The 19,415-nt window shown below is 37.5% G+C and overlaps 2 protein-coding genes across 2 annotated transcripts; one reads left to right on the top strand and one right to left on the bottom strand.

Moving 5' to 3' along the window:
• Positions 1 to 5,016: 5,016 nt before the first annotated feature.
• slc35d2 (solute carrier family 35 member D2) lies at positions 5,017 to 10,302 on the top strand. The gene is made up of 12 exons (XM_067613090.1): positions 5,017 to 5,295; positions 5,472 to 5,505; positions 6,819 to 6,905; positions 7,001 to 7,068; positions 7,168 to 7,239; positions 7,884 to 7,952; positions 8,056 to 8,158; positions 8,508 to 8,600; positions 8,693 to 8,760; positions 8,895 to 8,973; positions 9,342 to 9,424; positions 9,991 to 10,302. Exons 1-12 carry the CDS (start codon positions 5,165 to 5,167, stop codon positions 10,118 to 10,120), a joined length of 1,017 nt encoding a protein of 338 aa, XP_067469191.1. The 5' UTR covers positions 5,017 to 5,164; the 3' UTR covers positions 10,121 to 10,302.
• A 15-nt stretch (positions 10,303 to 10,317) lies between these two features.
• Positions 10,318 to 15,677, bottom strand: znf367 (zinc finger protein 367). The gene is made up of 5 exons (XM_067613102.1): positions 15,010 to 15,677; positions 14,018 to 14,168; positions 13,548 to 13,667; positions 12,856 to 12,994; positions 10,318 to 12,679 (listed from the first exon to the last, which is right to left on the bottom strand). The coding sequence occupies exons 1-5, from the start codon at positions 15,286 to 15,288 to the stop codon at positions 12,421 to 12,423; spliced, it is 948 nt and encodes a 315-aa protein (XP_067469203.1). The 5' UTR covers positions 15,289 to 15,677; the 3' UTR covers positions 10,318 to 12,420.
• Between the last annotated feature and the right edge of the window lie 3,738 nt (positions 15,678 to 19,415).

Here is a 19,415-nt window from a genome sequence, read left to right as displayed (position 1 = left end):
TCTCCTTCCTAAAGGGAGGATGCTTTGAAAAATAATGCTACAAATAATTTTTTTCCCATCAATTAACTGATGGATAAGAATGTAAACAGAGCCTAAAACGTTTGCACAGTACTGTTTATAGTATATCCTTGCAATTATCTAAAACTGAAACTTTCTTTCTTTGTGGGTCCATAGACTTTACGTAGAGGGCATGGCTAAGCCCATATGTGCTCATCCCAAGGTGGAGAGACATCTGACATGGATTCAGCGGACACAGAACAAGCGCAGAGCAACTTACTGAGTTGTGGAGTAAAAAAGAAAGTCTTTCCCTTTGATATTTGATATTTGTTACCAGGGTTTCCACAGTTGGTGTTTTCAAGAGCTTGCAACATACAGAAGCTATCCTGTTTGTTTCTTTTTGTCAATTATGCAAAATATCCTGATTTAACTCCTTAAAAGTGAAATAAATCTCTATAAAATGTGATATTTTGTTTGTTTATTTGTTTCATTTTATTTCATTTTTTGGGTGTGCCTTCAAATGTAATCAAACTATCGAGAGAGACGTTTTGGCTTTTTGAAAATAAAATACAAGTATATCTGTGTGGTCAAAATAATGTAAACAACATGGACATTCTTTGGTGCTGGTTGTTTTCTAACTACGCCAGGAAACACAGTCAGATGATGCTGAGTTTAATTTAATGGAGATAGTCCGTGTTAATTCTTTGTCATAACACTAGACTGACCAATGAGAGCACTCAAAGACTATAGAAGGAACTTTATATATATCCAAGAAATTGAAAAATACTGTAACGTACCCTTAGAGATGCAACTCTCGAGCTTTCTATAAATTAAAGTAAAATTGACTTTCTTTGTTCGATCTTGTCCTCTGATGATCAAAACCTTGACCCCGCTCTCTCCTCTGTCATGACTGTTCTCATTGAGACAAGCTCCAACATACAGCTGTAAAAACATTTGGAAGGCTTAACTGAGCTCATCTATTTGATTTGATTTGATTGGTTTCATTCCAAAGTTAATGATACATGTACTCCTTTTAATGACACTGAGATGCTGTCTTGCACTTTTCGGGACTGTTAGAGTAAAAACATCTTGCCCGCTTTCTGTTGTTAGCCAATGTTCAATTCCTGTTTAAGTTCTCACCTCTGAGCCTTTTAAAGTTGTTAAGATGGGCAAAATTTGATTCTTACTCCTATTATTGGATGATTATTTCTACTTGCTTAAATAAAATATTGTAATCAGCTGCTGTGAGTTCAATTTTAAGTTTTTGCTTTTTCTAAAAATAAAATTGTTTCAATGAAATGCCTCCTTTCCTCATAAAACGTGCTCTGCAGCCCAACTTAAAGGTTTAGATGTATTTATATCTAGTATTGCAGAGCAATGGTAATCAACATTTACATTATCCGAGACTGACAGAAAGCCAGAAGATATGCTTCACTAGGCAGCAACAGACACTGCCTGCAGTATCGTGCAGCCTTCCAGGTTTCATTCATGAACAATTAGTCAGTTGCTCTTGTGTAAATCCCTACTGTAATTCCCGCTACTACCATGTTCATGTAGTAATTTTGGGACATAAGTGACATTTTTTCAAAATCCAAAAGTGGCGGTGACAGAGTCAGATGAAATATGTGTTAATAACAAGACACAGTAAACTCAAAAGTGAACAGAAATCCACCGGTGCAGTACTCCATTCAGAGTCACTGACATCAAGCTATTAATCAGGTTAAGACCTGAGGCATCAGGCTGTTAGGATAGTGAGTTATTCATCCCATCAAAGGGGCAGAAAAACCACCTCCAGCAATTTACTTCTCTCTTTACTTCACTCCAGCAATCTGCCTTTCGAGTCACACGGCTGTTCAAATGATGATAAAACTTCCTCATAATTTATATGTTTACTCAGATGAGAGCAGGTTTCTCCAATGATAATAAATCAAATAGTCCTGAATGTACAGAGATTATACACTTACCAGTGATGAAATGTAACTCAACCTGACTTGTCTCTGAATGTTGGCAACCTCTGTGCGGTGTAAAAACCGACAAAAAGTTGTGACAACTCTTAGCCCTGTACTTAAGTACAATTTTAAGGTACTTGTACTTAACTTGACACTTCTACTTCACTACATTTCAGGGGAAAATATTGTTCTTTTTACTACACTACATTTATGTGACAGTTAAAGTTACTAGTTACTTTTCAGATTAAAATTTTACATAGAATAACATAATGATAAGCTTCTAAATGTGGTATTATAAATCAGCTGTTCCTAAACCTTTTGGCGTGTGGGCCCTTTATAAAAAATCTGTGTATATTTGTCTCTTTGTCATGTTTCAGATGTCTTTTGAGTTGTTTGCAGTTCCACCAAAGCGACATTTCCCCTCACATGGTCTCAAATAACTGTTTGAGGCCCAAAGAGGTAAAACTCTCCAATATTTCACAAAAATGCAAAGATTAAAGAGAAGTTCTGAAAAATTCATCCAAATGTATGTAGCAGAACTGTATTTTTTCTTCTTTCTTACCGAATCTATCTTCTCAACACCCCTCAGATTTATCTTGTGACTCATAAAGCAGTTCATACTAGCTCCACCTTGAGCAGGTACAACACTAAAGCGGCTTTCGCATTGACTCATCAGTATTAACAATGTACTTTGATGACTTTATTTGTTATATCAGTCACAGCCTGATTTTCTGCAAAATGAGTAATACTTTTAAGTGATAATACTTTAAAACTTTTACATAAGCAGGATTTTAAATGCAGAATTCTTACTTGCAATTGAGTATTTTACATTATGGTATTGTTACTTTTACTTCAGTAAAAGTTCTGAGTATTTCTTCCACCACTGACTTGCACTGCTTACCACACTAGTCGATTGTTTATCTCCATCAGCAGAGAGCAGATGTCAAATCCAGACAGTCAGGCTCTATGACCTCACCTATAGTGTAAGAAAATACATCGAGCAAACAAAGATGGTGCCAGACGCGCATAGAAACATGTCACAGCTGTGCCGTGACTCCTGCCAACAGCTTGATCTATTATGAAGCTGTCAGAAAGGTTTGGCTGTGGCTCAATTTGCCTCAAAGGGCAACATGTTGGGGGTTTTTTTTGTCTGAAAATGAATGTGAATGTTATTTTTTTTCAATGTGTAGTAGAAAAACAGACAGTAAAAAAAAAGGTACCTCTAATATAAAAGAAACTGTCTGCTGAGAGTAAAGCTCTAGGCACAGAGGGAGAAAGTTGTGCTTGTGGTTATCTTCAGCTCAAGGCTTCACAGGTCTAATGAAACAGCTCCCTCTAGTGGAGAGACTTTTAGTAAACAAAGGTGTGGTGAGCATGGGAATGTACTTTAACAATGCAGTGATTTTATCTCTGATGTTTTATCCAAACTCCTCACCCTGTAAATTCCTCAGGTGTGCCAGAGTGACTTTGTTCATACATGGTGTCACGCGAACTGAAAGAAAAGAAAATGCTTTTCTTATTATGCACTTGGCATAGCTGCCAGTCTCCACATCCTCACCCCCCCTCAAAGTACAAGTTCCTCCTTCCAGACTTTCACTCAGGAAACTGGTTCCAAAGTTGCGCATTTTTCTTTTCCTTTCTTTGGTAAGCTTGTATTGGCTGTCAGATAACTTGTTACAGCACTTGACTCTGTAAATGCCCCATAAAATATATGTTTCCTATAACATATTTATTTGTCTTAAATGTTTTTTTAAAGACAGATGTCTTGGCAGCAGCATCATGAAAACAGACTGTTGACTCCAGCAAACTACTTTCACATAGCCAGCTTGTCTTCCAACCAGTGGATGTGGTTTCTGCACAGCACAGTTTCACAGAGATAGCATTTCCTACTCGCTCTCTGAAGCATGATGAAGAATGATGACTACTCTTTATCTGACAGTGACTAACTTGGCATGACTACAAGACACCTCTTAAGTTTCAGTGAAGCAGAGCAAGAATGAAGAAAACCTGACACATGTTTATCTATTTATTATTTATGTGCAGCACCACAGCGGCTTTGTCCATACAAAAACATCCATTGATGTGTCAGGTAGATTACACTTAGAGGTCTGGTTTCTGCATTTTGTTATTATTCAACTTTTTATCTCGGAAGTTGAAAAGGATATAGAGTGCTCGTATGTAATATGTGGCCACGGTGCTGTACGATAGACTACATAGTTTGTGTCATCACTGTGATAGAGGTTCACATCATGTTAACTCAAGAACAAAACATGTCAAAAATGTCAAACTCATATCAAAGGCTCCTCAATAGAGCAGATGGCAGATGCTCCATACAAAAGTTCATACAGTTTTGGCTTTAAATAAGAAAATGTGATTTTCATTAAAATACTCCTCAATGCTCAGATATACACTTACCAACAGCAAACATCTCCCTGTACTGCAACAAATAGCAATAATTGTAATTAACAGATCACAACCTTTTGAAAGATCAGTGCATTGAAAATGTGCTTTGCACACCATTAAACTTCCTCAATTTACTCAAGTATGTATTTGTGTAACATTACACACAAAATAAAGTGGAAAGAGAGTTTACTTGACAGTTATCTTTATGGATTTTTGCAACAAACAGAAAAAAGGTTTTCATACAAAACATGATAAACTGATATTATTTAATGACTTGCTGTATCTTCAACTACACAACAACAGAAATGCTGCACATTTACACAAACTGTTAACACTCTGACACTGCAAGCTTCCCAACAAGTACTTTTTACCTCTAATACTTCTCTGCTTTTACTTTGACATTTCGACTGCTGGACTTGAATTTATGAGTATTTTTACGTTGTTATCACTAGTAAGTAAAACAGTCTGAATACAGTCTGAAATTGTGTATTTTTTAAAAAATACCTACACTTAACTATAGTTTAAGTTTAATTGTTTATTCATTATCTTTTTTAACGTTACCAGGTAGATTGACAACTCGAAGAAGTAACACTACTGTAAAGGCTTGACCCCCCCCCCCCCTGCTGAATTATATAATAATGTGAGGACCGCCCATCTCTCCCCTTTTCCTGTGTGGACGTCCACTACTGGTTTACAGGAAATACCAGTAGAAACAGGCAGCGCACCAGGAATTACCTCGCCTTTTCAAAAAAAACAATATACATATATCTATATACTATAATTTAAAGTCTCACAGGTTTCTTCTAAAGGAGCTGATGATGTCTGACCAGGCCTGTCAGGAAGCTGCTGAGCATTCCGGGCTGCTAAAGTTTTCCTCTGCTGTGTTTTACGCCGGCAGCTCGTTTCTGATCACTATGGTGAATAAAACGGTGCTGACGAGCTTCAGGTGGGTGGCGCTTTGATGTTCTGTCATCGGCTCCTTTATATAGCCTACTGTAGATGGAGATCGCACACACACACAGAAAAGCTGTGAATAACCCGGATAATATGCTGATTTCCCGTTTGTCACTATGGAGTCACTTTTTCTGGTCTGGTCGGTTAAAGAACTTGTTGCTTCTGCAGGTTTCCGTCCTACATGTGTCTGGGAATTGGCCAGGTCAGTGATCCAGACCCTCTATCTGTCTGTCTGTCTGTCTATCACACAGAGTGGTGGAAAGTAACTTAGTACATTTACTCATGTACTGTTGTTTTGATGTATTTGTACTTGAGTAGCTATTTCCATTTGATGCCACTTTATACTTCCACTCCACTACACTTCAGAGGGAAATATTACTAGTACTTTAGTGCTTTCTACTCCACTACATTTATTTGACAGCTTAATTACTTTTCAGATGAAGATTTGACACAATGAATAATATAACAAGCTTTTAAAATACAACACATTGTTCAAGATGAAACCTGTGGTTTCCAAACTTTTTGGCTTTTGACGTCTTACAAAAAGCAGTGTGTAGTCGGGGTCACATTTCAGATGTCTATGAGTTGTTAACAGCTCCACCAAATAGTGATTTTTCCTTCTAAACTTCTCACATGGTTTCGTTTCAATAAATGTTCGAATGATCCAATATTTCACCAAAGATCAAGGATTAGAGAAAAAGTCCCAAAACTGAAAACAGATTTTTGTATCAGAACTTTTGTTTTTTCTTCTTTCCTCTCCCAATAATCATCTCACAACCCCTCAGATTTATCTTGTGACCCTTTGGAGGGCCCCCACCCCTAGTTTGGGAACCACTGGACTAAACTAGCTAACTGTATTTAAAGTAGTTCAAACTAGCTCCACCTCCAGCAAAATCAGAAACAGATTTATTGCCTCGGTGTTGTGGTGCATAACAATCAAAGAAAAGAAAAGAGTGCCTGTACAAAGTAAGAGAAAAACACCACTACCACAAAGATGAGGTGATATAATTATATAAATACATTTTACAATTAAAATGTGAAATATCATAAATATAGAAAAAATATATTCTAAGTGAAAAGAGCTATTGAATTGTACAAGATATTGATCGGGAATATGTAAAAGTTCACAGTATAAGACAGTATAAGCAGTACATGTAATGTGCAAATGTAAAATCACTAATAATTGCGTTAATGTAACGCTTCCTATTGTTCAATGTGACAACAGTAACATGCTGCTTACACACTGATGCTTCAGTATCAATAATCTAATGATGTCATATATAATAATATATCAGTCAGAAGGATGACACAAGTACTTTTACTTTAATACTTTAAGTATGTTTTGTTGCTAATGCTTATGTACTTTTACATAAGTAGGATTTTTCATGCAGGACTTTTACTTGTAACGGAGTATTTTTTACATCACTGTATTGGTACATTTACTTAAGATCTGAGTACTTCTTGCATCACTGGTGACACACAAACATTCAGCTGATATAATTTTGGTCCTTTCAGATGATCACCACCCTTGTTGTCCTTTATGCTGCCAAAAAGAGAAAAACAGTCCAGTTTCAAGATTTTGACAAAAGTATTCCCCTGAAAGTAAGATCTCCAATTTTTCCTGACCATTCAGTATATAATTAGATTCTATTTTCAAAAAGATCAAATCTGATTTTGATCCTCTATGTTCTTGCCAGATTTTCCCTCTTCCACTGCTGTATGTTGGGAACCACATAACAGGACTGGCGAGCACCAAAAAGCTCAGGTTTCACCAGTTTGACTGTGATCTCATTTAGCAGATTTTGATCAAGTTTCACAGAGCTCGTTCATGAGGTCTCCCAAAAACATGTTGTGTCTTTTACAGCTTACCCATGTTTACAGTATTACGGAAATTCACAATATTGATGACAATGATCCTGGAAGTATATATATTAAGGTATGTTTTACCCCCTTTTATTTTACTGTTAGAGATTTGTGGAACTGTAATGATCAGTAGATTAGTAGAAAATTAATCGGCAACTATTTTGATAATCAAATAATCATTATAGTCATTTTTTTAAGCAAAAATGTCAAATATTTTCTGGTTGCAGCTTCTCAAATTTGAGGATTTGAAGCTTTTCTGTGTCATACATGATAGTAAACTGAAAATCTTTGGGTTCTAGTCTGTTAGTCGGACAAAACAAGACATTTGAAGACATCATCTTTGAATCATAACAGACATTTTTTACTATTTTCTTACATTATATAGACAAAATAATTAGTCAAGAATATAATTGACAGATTTATCAATAATGAAAACCGTTAGTTGCAGCCCTAGAGCTTTGAAGCACTGAAGCATATGATTGATCTTATAGGAATGATGACAGATTTGGTATGAAAGTATTGTACATTACATAACATTTGACACTGTTAGATGGAGAGATTTTTAACAAGTTTGTCAAGATAGGAGCTTTCAGCGCACAGAGAGAAGAGGATGTGGTTCAACAAAGAGAAAGAGTGTCAAGTGATGTCCTAATTTGATTCCTCTTCCTGTCCAATTTTTGCACTTGTGCAAAAATGCATTTTTTGTTTCTTTTTCAGAAAAACATTTCCAAAACGACTTATATACAGTGTTGTGGCCATAGTCTTTGGTGCCATGGTTGCAGCAAGGTACTTTCTGAACTGATTCATTTTGAATTGGAAACACATTGTTTAAGAAATAATCAAAGTGCCAGGAACCCTGTCATTTTCCCTGTCATTTTCTCTCCTTTAGCTCTGACCTGGCCTTCGATGTGGAGGGTTATACTTTCATCCTGCTTAATGACGCCTTCACTGCTGCCAGCAGTGTGTACACCAAGAAGAAACTTGGCACTGAGGTAACATTCCCTGCACATTTTGTACAAATAGAGACAATTCGTTCTGTATTTTTTACTGGTCGTTTCAGAACAGCTAAACATCTATGCGGGTGTATTTTGTTTGATATTATGAGGTTATAGTAGATTTTATTACTGCACAGTAAAGCTTGTTTTCTCAGTCATAAATTCTTAAGAAGTGCAAGATTTTGACTGAAATTGATTTTGATAGCTCACTTTTCTTTTTTTATGTCAAGTTTAAGAACTTTGTGGAGAAACAATGTTGTTAAACTATACTAACAGCTCATACCTGTATGTCTTTAACAGATTTATACTCACACTATATCTAATATTTTACCTCTTTTTTGTAAAGGGCCTTGGGAAATATGGTGTTTTATTTTACAACTCACTAATCATTGTCATACCAACTCTCTTGGCAAGTGCATTTACTGGAGACTTACACAAGGTAATTGAGACTGTATCCAGTCCATTTCGGCTTTATATGCCCCAAACCTGTAAGCTTTTACTATATGAGCACCTGTATGTTTTGATCCACAGGCAGTTACATTTGAAGACTGGGTTGAAGCTACATTTATTTGTTGTTTCCTCATGTCCTGCATCATGGGGTTTGTCACTTTAATTCACTGAAAATGTTTCAATTATTGTTGTTCCTTTTTGGAAACTCCAAAAGTCATACTTCCATACTTCCATAACTGCCTCAGCCTACGTGGTTTTAAAAGCCTCTGTTCTGTTATTTCAGGTTTGTGCTGATGTATTCCATAGTCCTGTGCAGCCATTATAATTCAGCGCTTACCACTACAGTAGTTGGGGCAATAAAGGTAAGAAAACACTGATAAGAATACTATTTTTGGACTAGAAAGTACACAGAGTGTACACCTTTGCCCAAGTTGCATAATCTCCAAAGTAGCTATTTTAATATTAGAAAATGTTTAACGTTCCAATCTGGATTCTGCATCATGTAGCAAGTATTGATAGACAATCATTGGATAAAATTAAGTAAGTGCAGTAATTCACAATAAAAGAGCAAAATGTTCAAAATGCATATATTGCCATGGCTTAACTTTTCTTATAAGTTTTTGAGATGATAACAACCTCCTTTGTTGCAGTAATTATGGGTTTTTTTAATCCTTCACATTTATGCTAACAAGATCATCTCTAAATTACATGAAAAATAAAATGTCCTCAGAATGTTGCAGTAGCCTTTATTGGCATCTTTGTGGGTGGAGACTACCTGTTCTCTTGGACAAACTTCCTGGGCCTCAGCATTTGGTAAGAATCTATTCAAATGTATTTTATTGTATTTTTTACAATTCTAAACAGTTTACAACTAACATATTTTGTTAGGAGCTTATAGTAAAAGTAATAGTATCTAAAAAAAGATCAATTTAGGCTTCTTTCACTTGAAGGGGTTCTTGCTAGATCAAGCTTCACATCAGCATTGTATGAGCCCAAAATTAAATGTATGTGAGAATTAATAAGAATACTTTATCAGTGCACAGCTAAATTGCATGAAAACTCAGTATCCACACAAGTGAACCTAAATTTGACACATTGTCAGAAGAGTTTAATGCGACTAAATGATCAGTCACTACCTCAATACATTTCTTGTATCTCCAATCCAAAGCAAAAGAAGGATGTGCAAGCTCAAAGATTTCCAGATATATGATTGGTCAATGTGTTATTAACATCTAAAATGTTAAATCAGGCATCTTTGATCTAATTTGAAGTTATTCTGTTGTTGTACTCATTAGTCAGTCTAGGTAACAGGCACAGAGTAACAATTATGTTCCATGGCCTAACAATTCATTGCTTTTATCTTTTGCTTTGCTTTGCAGTATGTCAGGTGGACTTGTGTACTCATATCTGACCTTTAACAACAAAACATCTAGAAGAAATGAAGAAGAGACACAAGAGCTGAAGATTAACATTGCAGAGGATTCTCCAGAGAAGTACTCTGCAAACTAGATGGACAATATTATATTATTCACCACTTGGTGGTGCTGTCCTGCTTCATATTGGAGAAAACTATTGGTTTTTTTTTTTAATCTTTTATATTTATTTAATATCAATCAGCTGATTTCCGTGAACAGATTATCACTGCTAAGTAATGAACTCCACTACTAAATGAATAAACTGAAAAAAAAGAACACATGAATTTGGGATCTGGTTCAGTGAATGTTTATTGAAGTTCAGCAATGGTATAACAGTGTGGGCAGCCTGTCAGAGAAATCTTACCTTTAAAATGTGTAACAAAATGTCTACCAAGCAAGCAGGATCACTCTACACATGTCACAAAACATGAAAAAACTGTTGGAGGATGTTAGCAGAGGGGACAACTGAAACTAAAATTCAACTTCAAAGCTCTTGGTAAATCGTGCACACTCAATATTCTAACAAACACAATCTGTATATATTAAATGCCATAAAATTTCTCAAACCACAAAATAGTCTAAGGGTTAGAAATGCTTCAAAATATACTATAATCGGGTACAATAAATCATTTGGCGTTTTGATTATCAACAATTTACTTGCCTTCCAGTTTCACCTTAACTCCACAATTTAGGGCAATTTTGTAAAAATCAAACAAATTCAAACATCACAGCTAAGAGTGACAGAGTGAGAGACAGGTTGTAGGTGCAGGTTTCCACAAAACAACCAGATGTAGGGCAGTTATGAGAGGCTTCATACAGTGTTGAATGATGTAGTGTTGCTTAAAAAAAAAAAAGAAAGAAAGAAAAACACCCAGCACTACACATCAGTTTATGAAAAAAACAAGTGCCATTTTCCTGGACACATGACAAATCTAATCTTCAGTGCATTGCAAGCTTAATCCAAGACTTAATAAAGGGTGCAAGTACTTAAAACATATCTTAACTAATTTTCTTTCAATATGGACCGAAATGTCTAATATTGACAATTCATGTTAGCTCAAAAGGTTGAATTATTGTGGCTGAGAACTTTTTTTTTTTTGCTGATATCAGAATATTTCCCTTTAGACATCGTCATGATGTCAGCACCCTAAAACAGAAAAAAAAAAAAAATGGTGAAATAAATATCTCATAATTTAAACTTTGAAATGAGATGACATACATGCACCACACACTACCATGATGCTATGCCTGTATCATAACTGGTCTACCACCTTTTAATATAAAAGATGGCGGACATCATGCTTTCTAAAAAATATCTCCCGTCTGGTTGGAATACAACTTCTGGCCTGCAGATTTTATGTTTCTTGTTGTATCTATGAGGAAAACTGCTGTAAAAAAAATGGGAATATGGCATGTCCTAAGAAGTACTCTGGTTCTCCAAATATTGTAGAATATTAATGAACTCAAACCAGAAGACACTGAGATGCGACTTTCCCGTGCATCTCTGGTAATGTCGTACGGATACTATTGTGTGTATTTGTACTGAAACAAGTGATGAAACTGTCAAAAGTTTGGATTGTTTGGAAAAGCTTGTGCCTCGCCAGACCTCTGGATTAGGCTTGCAATGATCACCTCTCATTCGCATATAAAAACGACCATGTCTCCTGTCAGACTGATCCAGCTCCCCCGATAATTTTTTTCTTGTCTCCTTCCGTCCACCTATTCTCATCTCTTCTTGGAAAGAGTTGCGTAGGTGAGGCTAAAACTATCTGAAATCTTTCTCAGTCCATTTCCGCCACCGCTGCTGTCATCGGTGGCGGAAAAGTTGTGCTTTACGACGCTAGAGATGAAACCTAGGAGCCATTTGACAGTCGGAATGAAACTTACATTTCCTAAGTTTAACCACACCCTGTATCATTCTGTCCATCTGAGCTTAATCCATATATACATCAGTCATACACACTCTCTTACACTCACAATATACTTAAAAAAAACTCGTTACCATCAAAGTGCAAACAAAACAAATTAAAAACATAACAGGTACTCTTCCTTTGCCTTCAGAAGGCAGAAGAAAGAAAAGACATTCTTCATATAGTCAAATCTACAATAATAGCAGCCTAAAAGGATAAAATGGAAGCTGAATAAGGTGCTTTAGCTTGTGCCTTCCTGGTGCTGTAAAGGGGAATAGTTGTCGCTGTACATTAACACTGATCTTGGGCCAATTCAGCTCTTTCTCAAAGTCTGGTTTCACAACTTGATAGAATACACTAAACTAGTCATTGATCTGCGTTTATGAACCATTACTAACTGCAGCACATATTGCAGGAAGGCGGATTGGGAATGGAGATATGAGGGGTGGGGGTTTGGGGAGAGGGTGGGGGGAGAGGGGGGAGTTCAGGCAGACAGGTTGTTGGCCAGCTCGATGAGCGCCAGAGCACCGTGGAGGCGCTCTCGTTGCTCCTGGAGGCGGCGCTTGGCGGCTCCCCCCTGGTTGCCCTTCTCCTCGTCTTGGGTCTCCTCCTCTTCCCCATTCTCCTCATCGGACTGAAGGAACTCCATGGGATCCTGTTGCTCCTGGTCCTCAGCTCTCGCCTTGCCCTGCTGCTTCACCTTGGTGGTTGTAGGAGCACGCTGCTCGCGAGTTCGCCAGTACCTGCACGGACAGAGAGAAAAGCGCGTATTAACCTACAATGTAAGCTGAAATTGTGCTATATTTCAAAGTTATTCTATGCATTCTTTCTGTAACTACAGCTCTCTATGAAAAACAGGTTGTGAACCCATCTCAGCTCAGTCCACCTGTCGAGAGAATTTATAAATGCAGCCGCTTACTTCGCCAGCCACTCTGCCACAGCCTTGTTGTCCACCGACTGGGCCTTCCCCTGGCCCTCCTTTGGTTCCTCCCTCTTCAGGCGGGAGAAAGGATGCTTGGGGCAGTGACGGTTGGCATGCGTGAACCGATTGCCACACCCTGAGGAAAAAAGCAGCAAACCAGCAACACATTAATCAGCAACAGGTGTGAATAAATGCAGTAAGTCATGAGGGGTCATGTTTCTGTGTAAGGCATGACCTATTATGGTTAACCACAGTTACGAAAAGACATGAGGCACAAATTCAGTTTTGTTTTTAAATCAGTAATAATTGTGAATCAATCATTTTGTTGTCACTGTTATTCACTCAAAAATTCTAGTGGTGATTTCCAGCTAGGACATTATTCTTTATTATTCACAGTAAATATACTAGGAATAGTGAAATTGTCACAATTGTGTATTTCAGGTACTTTCCAAAAGGCTTCAAGTATAGTTCAACCAATTAAAAGCTCCAGTCAGTCAAACTAACTGAGCCACATTTCAGGCCACTGGAAAGTACCTAAAAGTGCGAGGTAGCAAAACTGTGTTGCTTAGTGGAATAATAATACTTCATTCAGTTGGACAGGACAGCCTCTTTTAAAAACAGCGTGATAGACCACCTCGTGTGGCTTCAGTCTTATCTTTGCTAAATGCTGATTGAGCAGTAAAACGCACCTTTCTCTGAGCAGACGAAGGGTTTTTCCCCAGTATGCAGCCGCTGGTGCGTCTTCAGCTGACCGCTCTGGACAAACGCCTTCCCGCAGTTTGGATAGTCGCACAGATAGGGTCTCTCTCCTGGAGGGGGGATATTTTTCAGATAATTGTTTACTGATCAATAGTTATCACACAGAACTGCTTAAAATGATACACACATGCACTATTTTCAAATGCAAATGCTGCATTCAGAGCAGGGAGGTCAGTTTTTTTTTTCTGCTTTCACAGACCAAGCAGAGCTGTGACCTCTCCTGTTCAGCATCTGGTCATACAGATGTTTACATGACCCTCCCTGCTTCTACAGGTGTAGGAAAGGGCATTACACCACCACAACAGCACCACCTTTTTTTTAAAATGTACTTTTTCATAATATATCAATACATTATAACCTTGTTAATTTACAACGGGCATGCCTCGCTGTCTGAACTCACCTGTGTGTGTTCTCTTATGAGCCTGGAGAGACTTCTCTCTGGGGAAAACCCGGTTGCAAATGTTGCAGCGGATACGGCTGGATGAAGTCTCACCCTCACTTATCAGCTCCCGGACAGTGTCGGCTCGTGGACGGCCTCTACGGATACCATCCTGACAGCAAGAATACACAGTTTTCAGTTTTCAAATCAGATAAACTGGCACCTAAATTACATGTTTTCCTATCAGCAGAACAGCAGATCTAACAGAGTATAATTTGTAGTTTGAGTACAAAATGTCTCCAAACGACATAATAAATGTAAAACATACAGGCACATGATGTTAAAACTACTTTTATTACATATATGCATCTGTATTTGTTATTATAGAGAAGTATTCAGTGCAAATTAGTTACCAGTGGTTTGTACTCGATACATTGAAACATAATGTCGATCATTATGTCCTTCGCTGAACTCACGTGGGTTACATTGTAGCACGTTTGTTCATTATAATTCATTCATTCACATCCGGTAACATTTTTGGCGCGCGACTAGACGTCATGTATGAGCAGCTGCTCCCGAATCAGGAAGTAACTGGGGTTTAAAATCCACCATGTCACACCCTAATGCGCGGGCGTTTTTTTAAATGACTCCCAATCCCGGCCATATTAAGGCTGAGTCCATTCATAAATTCACAATTTTACATATTATATCTCAATGTTTTAACAGTTATTTACCTCTAGACTGTATTGATCTTCTCCAACTACACCGTTTGGGATAGTTTGTCTTTAAAAATATCAATATTATCATGCATGCACTGTTATCTAGTGTTATAACTGGTAATTACACATATTGTAAGTGTTGTTATAAGTTATAAATGTTGGTATAAATGTAATCTGGTGTTGTCAACAGCCTCAAACTACACTAGAAGAATATTTTTTGACCAAAACTACTCAATATGTGCAGCAACATCATTTACATGTCACAGTTTATAATGAATGGGGTTCAGTTTCTACCTTCATCTGGTCAGGCGAAGGAGCAGTGTCCGCTTCTCTGGCCGTCTGGGTCCCGGTAGGGGACGAAGCCCCGCTCAGTGAGCCCGGGCTCAGAGTCACATTGTGGGCGTTCTCCCCCCATTTCCAAGGGTAGACCATGAAGTCGCTGAAACCGGGGCTTGTCGGCGTCAGAGCCTCCGCTTTCGCAGGTTTGATCGGGGTGGTCTTGATGACGGACACTAAAACTCTTTTGGGCGAGTCGTTGCAAAAAATAACGTGCGGGTGCTTGTTCTCAGCCATGGTATAGATGTCAGAATCCCGGTGTTAGTCGGAAAAACAAGTTTAAAAAAAAAAAAAAAAACTGGTCAAAGTTTTACTTCTGTTTGATTGTTTTAAGTGCGCCCTATCAATCTGGAGTGAATATGTCCTTCATTTCCAAAGAGGCAAAGAAAAGAAATCCTTCGCTACAAAGTATCCACAGAAGATACAGTCAGAGATGAAGATGACTGGTAGTTTCCTCCTTGACGCGGCCACTCTGAACTGACCTGTGTGCGCCCACAGAAGCGTTGTCCCGCGTTACAAAATCGCGCTCGTCGACCGGCCAATCGGCTGCAGAGATGTAATCCCACGTGTCAAAATTAACCAATGACAGCACTCACATAGAACCACCTAGCAAGCCCAGCCTCGAATATCCAGCGCGGCGTTTGCGATTGGTCGAAACGCTTCTGTCCAATTAGATTTAAACACTCGACGCCCGCTCTTGCACGCGGACACCAAGATTGGCCAATAAAGAAGCGCAAAGTGCATGTTCGCCCACGTCTAAGCCAATGGAAGTGAAGGGCGGTTAATTTTACATTGCGGACGAGCAGATGTTGCTTTCCCGCGCTGAAGAGTCTGTTTATGTTATTACATTTTTGGTCAATTTAAAGGGAAAGGAAACGGTGGCTCTGAGGCGCCAAAGTTACGTAATCATTTAGGGCGGAAATACTTGAACAAAGGGTGCACTGTGCGGGAGAAAAAGAAATAGAAACTTAAGGTTATTTGAATTATTTTTGGTGATGTATCAGTGTAATTTTGGAAAACACACAGTTTAACTTTTATCTTGACTCCCCAAAGAGAAAATCCATCCAAAGCAACCCATATGGTGCTTTTCAAAAGGTTTTACAGAATAATAAAGTGCACACTTACATACTGGAAACATGAAGACATGTCTTAATGATGTCATCAACTGACATTTTTTGGTCTACTGACATTGACAGTGACTAAGTTTATGGATTCATAACATTTTTGTTTTAGATGTTAAATCAAAATCAGTTTTATTTAAATAGAGGGGTTACAGTTCATATAAATAACTTAAAGTGTTCAGTCATGGTGGCCTATGAGTTTTTCCAGTTATTCACTCTGTAGTGCAACGGAAGACTTTGTGTTTATCTTTGCGTGCCTTTCCTGTCTGTCACACTCATTCACCCAGTTACTTAAAAAAGGCAATCCATACACTGCACTGTATGCCTTCAAAACATAATTGCCCTAGTGTGTCAAAAAAGAATTGATTTACTCTTGAATGCACATCATACAGATTATAACTAAACTATACAAACTATAGTCCAGAATTTATTTGTACTTGTGCTATTCTTCATGACAAATGAATCCATTCTGCTTTCCATATTTGAATGTCATGCTCCTACATTATCTTGTAGCAAACATAGACTATTTTATTGTAAACAATACAAAAACTACTTTTGTATCTCAGACTGGAAATAAGTCTCAGTTATATCTGGATTTTCTTTTTATAGCAATGATCATTTCATATGTGTCTACACTATAAGACTGAATGCTTTAGTCTGTACATTACACTCATAAACTACACTATTAGTAATATTTTCAGAATTGGATTTATATTGACACAGTGATATACAGTTTAATAGAGGCCTGAGGCCCCCAAACCTACCCTGTAAATAGGTTGACACCATACACTTGTACTTTCTACTCTGACCACTAGATGAAGCCAAGTTTCATTGTGTCAAAGATATCCTGACTCATCCTACTAGTGAGAGTGACACAGCTTATCCGTGTAACAGTGTAACAGTGTTTGAGGTATGATGATCAAATTGTATCGCCACAGTACATGGATCTGAATATTAAACTAAATGTGCATACAAATATATGTTTGATCAGTTTTAATGGTCATTCATCTAGTGATCCCTGAAGGGAAATTAGGTTCTGTCTGAGGCAAAGAATAACATTTAGATGGAAATGCAGTCTATGAATAATTTTGGAGTTTGCATTTTACTTATTTACACAGTTTAGGGCAAACTGTACACACACATATGCATACTGAAATTTCATTCAGATTGTGCCATAAAAAGGAAAAATGAAGGCTACACAGTAATCCTTGTATTCCTGAACACAGCTGAGTTCAATAGCTAATGAAATGTCCACTTAAAGTAGACACACTTTAATACTTATATAATTAACCTACAAATTAAGTACAACTGAAATTGACCTTCATAAAGCTACTCAATGGGTCTAAGCCTTAGTTATTGCACACTAATAATACTAATAATACAGCAACATAGAAAGAAAATAACTATTTTCATGTCATGTTAGTCTACAAGAAGAAATAATTCATTTCAACTGGCTGCAACTCAGTTGTTTGGCCTGAGTAGCTACAGCTGAGGTTTTGTCAGGTTTAAGCTTTGCAGGAGACCTATTATGCTTTTTCTGGTTTTCTGTTATTTACTGTTATGATGTCAAATATCTATGTTACACATGGTTAAAGCTCTAAAACCTGAGGTTAATGTATGTAGAAATGCTGCCTGCAAGTTAAAAGCAAGGGCTTTAGCCTGTTCTGAACTTTTCATTTGTAGTTGACGTCAGTTGCAGTTGTCACACATGCCCATATACAGCAGTTTGTTGGTTGCTAAGGTTGTTGCTAAGGTTTTTCCATGTGTTGCTTGCGTTGTCCACTCTCATATTTCAGATTGGATTCCGGCTTGAATATGTAAGGATGTATTTGAGAAGTTGACATTTTGAGTAAAGAATGCAACTTCCTGAAGCTGACCAATCAGAACAGAGTGGGCTCATCGGGAGGGGCCTTAAAGAGACAGGAACTAAAACAGCCTGTTTCAGTGTTGCTAACTTAGTGACTTTGTTGCTAGAGTTAGCATCTTTTCAGACCCCTTTAGTGACTTTTTGATGGACTTCAACTACTCTCCTTGAAGGGAGTCGCCAGTATTTCTCAGTGAATGAGCGCTAATGTGGCTTTCTTGACTGTTCAGTGGGTTGGACAGAGCAACAGCATGTTCAGCCAGACAGAGTCATGAATGAGCTGTGAATGTGTGTACTTAATGACCAATCATTGATCCTCATTGTTTTTATTCTAAATGATTTAACTTTACTATCTAAGTTTAATTTTGTTTTGTCAAAATAGACAGAGTTAACAATAGTGAATTTACTCCGGTGCATGATCATCTCTCTATTCATGATATTTCAGTTAGAGTTGATACAACAGGCTGTATAAATATTATTGTTAGAGGTAGATTTCGATGCACATTGATGAGCTGCTTGAAAAGAAAAATATCTAATGAAATAGCTAGTTACAGTCAGTTTAGTTGAATTTCACTTAATTTTCTATAATTTTTTTAGAAAATCTTGTATGTATGTAATTATGTCAGGACGTCATAGATATGCAAATTAACACGTGACGTCATCTAGTGACATCTTGTGACTTTTCCTAAAGGCTTTAGCTACTTCCCACTGAAAATAGTTGGCAACACTATTAGACAGAGGTTGAACTCAGGGATGGTGTAAAGGGTCAGTATAAGATAAATAAGGAGTTTTTTTGAACTGTAACTCATGCAAAGATATTCCAGTAAAGCCCCAGAATAAAAATATAGACCTGAAAATCTGCATAATAGGTCTCCTTTAACGTTAGCTGAATTTATTACAACCACTAGCTTCCCAGGACTGGAACAACTGCTGCCAGCTAAAGACACTCAGAACAAGCTTGCTCTGACAGGAGAATGACAGATGCCTTTTTACTAACTAACCATGTTTAAATTTGTCTAAAAATGTATAAGTAGCTAGCACACAGACTTACAAATCTAACTTTGGCCTACTAAACCACCAAGCTTTCAAATCAATTGCATTATTTGGATTACTAGCACTTAACGTTAGCCTGGCTGGTTTGTTTTTATTGTCAAACTGAAACTGTCTTCCATTTATAATTTACAGTATAGCGTTACCATGGTTACCCAGAACGTTAGCTGTTAGCTAAATAGCTAACATTAGCTAACCCTCAACAATTGCCTGTTCCTGCATATGAAATATCACAGATATCCTCACAATATTCCCATTTAAACATCGTTTTTCGGTAGTACTCAGTGTTACTTAAGCCTGCAGTCATTTTCAATGATCAGTGTTCTTTA

This window comes from Thunnus thynnus, chromosome 2 (assembly GCF_963924715.1).
Source record: "Thunnus thynnus chromosome 2, fThuThy2.1, whole genome shotgun sequence".
Lineage (NCBI taxonomy): Eukaryota > Metazoa > Chordata > Actinopteri > Scombriformes > Scombridae > Thunnus > Thunnus thynnus.
This window is presented reverse-complemented; position numbering and strand designations above follow the sequence as displayed.

Coding starts and splice junctions, on each gene's coding strand:
- slc35d2 (XM_067613090.1), top strand. CDS start 5,165: ATGATGTCTGACCAGGCCTGTCAGGAAGCTGCTGAGCATTCCGGGCTG. Junction 5,296..5,471: donor ACGGTGCTGACGAGCTTCAG/GTGGGTGGCGCT, acceptor TTGCTTCTGCAG/GTTTCCGTCCTACATGTGTC. Junction 6,906..7,000: donor ACAAAAGTATTCCCCTGAAA/GTAAGATCTCCA, acceptor TGTTCTTGCCAG/ATTTTCCCTCTTCCACTGCT.
- znf367 (XM_067613102.1), bottom strand. CDS start 15,288: ATGGCTGAGAACAAGCACCCGCACGTTATTTTTTGCAACGACTCGCCC. Junction 14,169..15,009: donor CTTCGCCTGACCAGATGAAG/GTAGAAACTGAA, acceptor TCTTGCTGTCAG/GATGGTATCCGTAGAGGCCG. Junction 13,668..14,017: donor TCATAAGAGAACACACACAG/GTGAGTTCAGAC, acceptor TCCCCCCTCCAG/GAGAGAGACCCTATCTGTGC.